At 41.9% G+C, this 7,108-nt stretch overlaps 1 protein-coding gene across 1 annotated transcript in view; it reads right to left on the bottom strand.

Moving 5' to 3' along the window:
* Positions 1 to 924: 924 nt before the first annotated feature.
* The window catches only part of LOC118341284 (mediator of RNA polymerase II transcription subunit 13-like), a 19,114-nt gene continuing 12,930 nt past the window's right edge, over positions 925 to 7,108 (bottom strand). The window contains exons 22-31 of the mRNA XM_035679501.1: positions 6,123 to 6,339; positions 4,568 to 4,759; positions 4,212 to 4,435; positions 3,960 to 4,102; positions 3,689 to 3,847; positions 3,412 to 3,594; positions 3,134 to 3,279; positions 2,369 to 2,533; positions 1,987 to 2,087; positions 925 to 1,878 (exon numbers count right to left, since the gene is read on the bottom strand). Of these exons, the coding sequence (XP_035535394.1) occupies positions 1,746 to 1,878; positions 1,987 to 2,087; positions 2,369 to 2,533; positions 3,134 to 3,279; positions 3,412 to 3,594; positions 3,689 to 3,847; positions 3,960 to 4,102; positions 4,212 to 4,435; positions 4,568 to 4,759; positions 6,123 to 6,339 (1,663 nt within the window). The 3' untranslated portion in view covers positions 925 to 1,745. The remainder of the gene's footprint in view (positions 1,879 to 1,986; positions 2,088 to 2,368; positions 2,534 to 3,133; positions 3,280 to 3,411; positions 3,595 to 3,688; positions 3,848 to 3,959; positions 4,103 to 4,211; positions 4,436 to 4,567; positions 4,760 to 6,122; positions 6,340 to 7,108) is intronic.

Genomic DNA, 7,108 nt, shown 5'->3' with positions numbered 1-7,108 from the left:
TCTGACATTATCTGCTTATTGTTGTGCCTCACTGAAGATGGATGACGTACATACTGTAACTTGAGTGACGTCTTTTTCTTCTGTATGTCCAGACACCGTCAAATGTCAAATGACAAATTCTCTGTCTTGTGCATGTTTTTTAATAACATCTGTATAATTCTGCACATTACATGCTTTGTAACGATGCTACGGAAGCATCTGTGAGGTTTAAAAGGCAAATATCACAGATTTTACACGTGAAAGTCAATTTACTATTGTAGCAGTTTTTTCTCCAGGGGACCCTGAGAACAGTACTTTGGCTTGGAGACTACAGATGTTTAACTGAATGTGAATGTAGTGTGTATTTACAAGTAAATGTACTCAAAACAGTCAATATGCATACTAAAAACAAGCTGTTCTACAATATTGTGGTGCAATGTAATGCTCAAAGGAAACATTCACATCTGTAAAAGAGACAAATAACTTGTGGTGAAACGGCTCCAAAAATGTATTGGGGAAAATAAAAAGTATTAAATGTGAATAAATAAAGATTTTTCTTTTTATTTGTGAAGTCGAATTGGCAGTGGCTTTCTGGAGTTAGTTTGATTGACAGTGCATGTGTTGCATAATGTTTCTTTTTGTGTAAAAGTATATGGATTTCTTGTATAGGTAACATATTAATAATATTGTACATACTGTGTATAATTAGCATGCAGTGTAGAATTAAACATAACAAGGCAAGGACTGTTTAATAAATGATGCTACAAAGTTGCATTAGAAGAAGTGTAGTTTCAGTGTTTTGGAGCTTGACCTATAAAACACCCTTTAAAAGCCTTAACGGCAGCGTAATATTAAATTGCTGAAGTACTGTTTCAAGAGGAGAAATATTTATTTACCCAAAGCTGTTCAAACTTGTCAAAAACAAGCCAACAAGAACAAAGAGGATAAGGTAGACGCACTTTATTCCTAAAACAGAAGCTGCACCATCAGTAGCGGCACACAATTATATGTACACATATACACACACAATTACCTAAATCTGTTATATAAAATATATAATCTGACAATGTACCTTTTAATTCCTCTTCAGAGCTCATTGAGTTACTGTGCGAGAGACTCTGGAGCCAAAGCAGACAGAGAGGTAAGTCTCATCCACTCATTGGGTGGGACACAAATGCCCAGGCCAGCTTTTACTTCATTTTTACAGCATGGCAATAAAAAGGTCTGTACCCTTTGAAAAAATAATATTCTAAAAGCAATCTACAGCAAATTCACTTGAACAGGTTTTTCCATGTTGTAATTGAGAAAATTACACTTTTTAAACCAATTCCTTTACAGTGAGATGTACACACCCTCTAGGATTTGTAATATATAAAAGATATTAAGCATTAAAAATTCCACATTTAAAAACTTACAATAAATAATATATGCAGGCATTTCATTAAGATAAAATTTCATAGATTGCAATCTACAGTCATTAAAAAGACAATTTATTCTCCTTTATGAAACGTCCCTTGATCTTCCAAAATGCTAAAATGGATTCTTGGCATCTGATTGATTGATTGGAAACTTCCAGTCAGTCAGTGTTGTGTGAGATACACCAGGGAGGAGGAGGAGGAGGAGGAGGAGGAGGGATGCTTCCTCCACATTTGCCCTGACGGAGTGTGAGGTCCTTTGAGTGTTGGGGGATTCGTCGTAGCAGGAAATCCACGATTCCACTTAGCGATCCATCCAATCAAATCTCAGCAGTTTGATCCCGTTAGAGTTCAGAGCATGTTCATGATAAAGTTGTACATCTGGGTGAGCACCACAAAGTGAACAGGCAGACAGGAGCGTCGGTCCTGGGTGGCAGGGTCGCACGTCAGCCAGGAGAGGGCGTTGTACTGCTCTAGAACAAATCTATGGTGTAGAGGGGCAGACGGAGCAGTGTTAATGTGTGTCATTCTCCTTCATTTTAAAACATACAGTTCTTCAAGTTTACACACTCTTTGGATCCGATCGGCTTACCTGAGCACATCAGAGGTGTGGTTAGAGTCCAGGGGGTGGGAGTGCTTACTGTGGAGAAGCTCGTCAGATTGGACAGAAGACACGTGCAGGTGCAAAGAGGCCTGGGAAAAAAAAAGATGGAAATACAAATTAAATCCAAGTCTTTAGATTCATTTGTAACATCACCTGCGGTCTGAGTACTATGAGATGCAGGCCTAATCAGACAGCATTTAAATAGTATTTTGTCTCATCACTAGTGCTAAATGAAGACTTATTTAGCCTGCATCTGATATTTCAAGCTAGAAATGCCTGTATCTTTGTATATTTGGATAAAAATAAGTGTTAGTTGTGGCCCTACTTCAACGTGATTGCCTTCAACAAGCAGTTTCTAGTGCTAATGTACCTTGAGGAAGAGTGGGCACTGGTTCTGGGCTTGAGGGCAGGCCGACCAGAACCAGTCGGGCAGTGGTCCAGCCTTGGCTGTGGAGACAAAGTAGCCCAGAGCCATCGGCTGCTGCAGGATGTTCAGAGCCTCCTCGTGGGACTCCATACGGTCTGCACTCTGGCCCTGCAAGACAACGACGATAAAATTAATGAACAGAGCAGAATTTGTTTTCTACAACATGAGCTTTGGATTTAAACAGTCTCTTTCCAGCCATTTTGTGTTATTGATATCCTGTTTATGGCACTGCATATGAATGAAAGGACTTGAATTCTGCAACCAATTCCTTTTTACTGGTTAAGGTTTACTGTGAGGTTGTGATATAGTGAGCTCAGGGGAAGGATCATTTTTCCTTTGCCCAGGAGCAGTTACCTCATCAGGAGCACACTGGCACACATGTAAGTGTGTATTTATTCAAATCAGTCTTTTCCAATTTCTTGTTTCAAACTTCAGACTTTAACTACAAGTAAACTGGGATTCAATTTTCTTGCATTCTGCTCCACCTGAAGCACACTGGGACATTACATTTAACATTTTGACACTAAATGATCATTTATTCTCCAATTTGAGGGTAAAAACAAACAGGAAAACTAAAATTCCACAGTAAGAATTGATGCATGTGTTGATCATGTCAACTGTGTAAACACGGTCTGTTCTGTATCACAGCAGGCATGCAGGTAAATCATCTTTATGGTCTGTAATAGACTTATCAATGAGGGGACAGACCTTGCTTCCGTCTCCCCCCTGGTGGTAGTGGGAGCCAGGAGAGTGAACAGGGGAGGTTGTGGGGGAGTTGGGCAGGATGTTGATGAGGTCTGGATCCACCATGTCATTATCAAACAGGTCAAAGAGGCCCATTCCATCGGATCCATCTGCAGAGAAACAGAGTTCAGGGTTTGACTGTGTATCAACTAAACACCGTAAACACATGTAACATCGCTCGATAGCAAGAAGATACGGAGGGGATGCATTTCTTTCTCCGCCTCTTCAGCTACAGAACCTACCGGGATTTATGGGATTGAAATTGATGTCGATGGGCTCTGAAGTGTTAGTGTTGACCTGCACCATGGCTGAAGTGGGGAACACCAGGATGTGAGTGCAGGATGTGTCCTGAGGGGTGCTCAGCTGCGATGTCTGCATGTTGAGTGTGGTGCTGCGACCAAACACCGAACCTGTTGACACAGAGTCTGCAGACACAAGACAAGATCTTGAGTGAGCTCGAGAACGTACAAACGGAACTGTTACAAAGTCCAAATAACCTTGTTACTACTTTTTTTCTACCTGGCATGATGACGAAGGAACCCTGGGGCTCCATGGCAACTAGACAGGCGCTAAGGATGCTGGGAGTGTCAGCAGCAGAGATGCCACACATCCTACAAGTCTCCTTCAGACGTTTACTGAGAGACTGCAAGTTCCTCCTGCTCAGCAGAATACTCCAGTCTGGAACGGGGACGGGATACGAGCACGTTAGTGTGTGTTAACACATGTAAATACGCCACAATACATGTTCCACAAACACTGCAGGTGTGTGTGTGTGTCTCTGTGTAAGTACCTCTAAGCTCGCCGTGGCCCATTCTACCAAGCCGGACAATGACCACCCTCCATGGCAACGATGTCACCTGCACCAGGCCGAGACACCACTCCCACAGCTTCTGCAAACCCACTCTCCTCGCTGAGCCCTTTTTTCTGCGGGCCCTGTAACACACACACACACACAACACATTTACATTTAATAAAAACACAACAACTCAACTGGCCATGCTGTGGGGATTGATGGATGTTTTTGTTCCAGCACCCAGCATACCTGTTGGGTACGTCGATGCTAATGATGCAGGTTTCCAGGAGTTCGCCGTGTTGGTCGGTGCAGGAGGCCAGCAGCCAGCGCTGGTCGTGAGACAAACAGTAGCCGACAAAAAGGACGTTGTATTTCTGGGAGGCCTCGCCGAACGTCTCCCCGAGTTCTGTCTGCTTGTCTTTCACGGGAGCCAAAATGAAGGGCGGCGTATACAGACGCAGACACTCTGGCCTCTGCACAGAGGGGGGAAACTTGTTAGTTTAAAAAGAGAAACAACAACAACAACAACACAACGTTGGCTGACTTGCTTTTACCAGAAGTCACACCGGTTTCAGATATACAAGCAGAATTAAAAGGCAGTTTACCTCTGGGTTTTTTAGTGCCATGTCGATGGCAAGACCGGGGCCAAAGCCTGTCAGAGCCTTGAAGTTGGTGGAGTTGGGCAGAGGCCGACGGCACTGAGTGAATACTGAGAAGGCCAGCGATTTAAGGTGCTGGCCATAGACGTGACGTTCGCCACTGTGCACCGGCTGCAGCAGATACTGGCAGGGAACAATCTGAAAGACAGAAAACAACAGCGTTACTTCAGACAGGGTTGACAGATCACATTGAGCTTCACAACGGCCCTTCAGGAGCCGATGGGTGGCGTCACTGAGACTATGTCCATTTTTATTAATAAAGCCTATGGTGCATAGTCATGGATTTGCTGTTCTTCAAACGTCATTGTATGTACGTAAAAATCACTGGTTGCTCTTTTTTTTGGCTTTTTTGTTTCGGTGATAGTAGTTGGATAACTTTTGAGAAGTTGAAGGAAAATTGTGGGTGGCATCAAATGACAAATATTTGTGAAGTACAAAGTAATGTCCAGCCATTCTTGCCAAGTTACTAGATAGCACAGCTGAGCAGGGAAGTGAAAAAAGTTCTAAACAGAATAAAATGCAAAAATGCTTATTTGATGTTTGTAAAAACATAATTTCAGTTTCCAGCAGTTTTCTATTTGAGTTAGTTGAGTTATTCTTTTTCAACCAATCAATGTATTATGTGCATTTGACCCAGTATCAGGAGCAGTGGGCAGCCACCGTGCAACGCCTGGGGACCAACTCCAGAGCTTTTTTAATGGTGGGGAACACCAACACAAACACGGGGAGAACATGCAAAATGTGTCTGTTTGGGTTCCACGAGTATATTCAGCTTCATCTGGTAGACACATTTTCTAAAGCTGACCATGATGATGCATACCGGCTTATTAACACTTAGTGAAAAGGCACAGGGGTACACAATTACCACTACGTCCAAATAAGATACTGCTTTAACTGGAGCTTTGCTTTACTGGATAAACAAAACAACCCTACTTCAAATAATCTGAATCTTCAATCATCAGTGACAACGTACTGCATATTAGACATTAACATATGCATGTTATGATTGTTGGGTATTATTATATCGGTACGCATCTTCTGCCAGTTGTGGTGAAATCAAATATTAATGATGTGTTATATTCTAATACTCAATATAAAATAAAAGGGCAGTGTACAGTAGAAGGGTAATAAACATGCTCTATTCTGACCCTGCAACCATTAACACATTCACACCTCCAGTGCTTCACAATCCCCTCTGGCATGTTGACGCAATCTTGTGTCACTATATCACAGGTGTAGCAGTTACCACCTCCATTAGTGCCTGCTAATGAGTCCCCTGCTCCTTCTCACCTCCCTCTGTGTCTGCTGGTAACCTGCTCTGTTGTAACTAAACTGTCAGATATGACATCAATCACAGCTCACCAGCAGACAGACAACTAACTGTGTGAACTTAACTTGTCTCTCTAGTAACACTATGATAGACTTACCGACCTTCAAAATCGTATGCGAGAAAGAGAGAAAGAAAGCGTCGAGACAGCGAGACGTTCACGTTGGCCTGTACCTGTACTGAGACAGCATTTCTGATGCGGGCTGGCAGGAACTGAAGCATCTCCATGTAGCAGCGCAGTAGGCCCAGTGTGTAGGTGCTGGAGTGGACCTCTCTGTCTGCGTCTTCGTAGCTGAAGGGGTCGACGATGTACACTACGATGGCGGGCGGGTAAGACACAGCGTGGGACTCTCCATCTGTTGGCTTCCCTACTTTGTCTCTCTCCATTGTGCTGTTGATATAAAAGAAGATAATGATTTAGAAATGCTGTATGTGAATACAACACAGACAAGTCATCAGCAAACAACTAACACCATCATTTTTGCCCCCAGTTTATCCCACGGGGAAAAGATTTTCTAAATATAAACTAAAATAAAAATATTTTATTCAATGCTTTGTGCAGATTTTGAACGATTAAATCAGCTGTAGTCTCTATGCCACCGCATGAATATTTCTATAGATCCGCCCCTGAACAACACATTTTTCATCCAGTGTTACTTCTGCTTTAATGCATAGTACACTGCGCATTCTGCATTTTACACACTGAGCAGTATTCACCAACAGGATGTCGTATTCAGTACACATGTACTTTATGTATGCAAAAATGCTATAGTTCTGCTTTCAAGCAGAACTTTTGAGTAACCCGGAGGAAATGTTGAGTTGTATTAATTTATCAAACAAGCCAATTATTTATCTAAAAAAAAACAAGGTAATTGAAACAGCATTGATAAACATGGATAGCCATACCCCAAAACATGAACGTTTAGAATAGTCTATAAAAGATAAAACTATATAAATTAATAAAATAAAAAAAGTGTTATTACCAGACAATTTGTTATGTGAACCGAAACAATCAAGTGAGGCCAAAATAACACAAAACAAGTACACACAGATGAGTTTAAACAGGAAAAAGCCTGAATTCTACAATGTCATATCCACAACCTCAGTGCAACTACCACTGACCACAATCAACTTATTTGTGGTTTCTAAAAAAAGGTGTT

Source organism: Morone saxatilis, unplaced genomic scaffold (genome assembly GCF_004916995.1).
Source record: "Morone saxatilis isolate NCDOM2014 unplaced genomic scaffold, NCSU_SB_2.0 Contig8, whole genome shotgun sequence".
In the NCBI taxonomy this organism is placed as follows: Eukaryota; Metazoa; Chordata; class Actinopteri; family Moronidae; genus Morone; species Morone saxatilis.
Note: the sequence above shows the minus strand (reverse complement) of the source record. Positions and strands in the feature narration are given on the sequence as shown.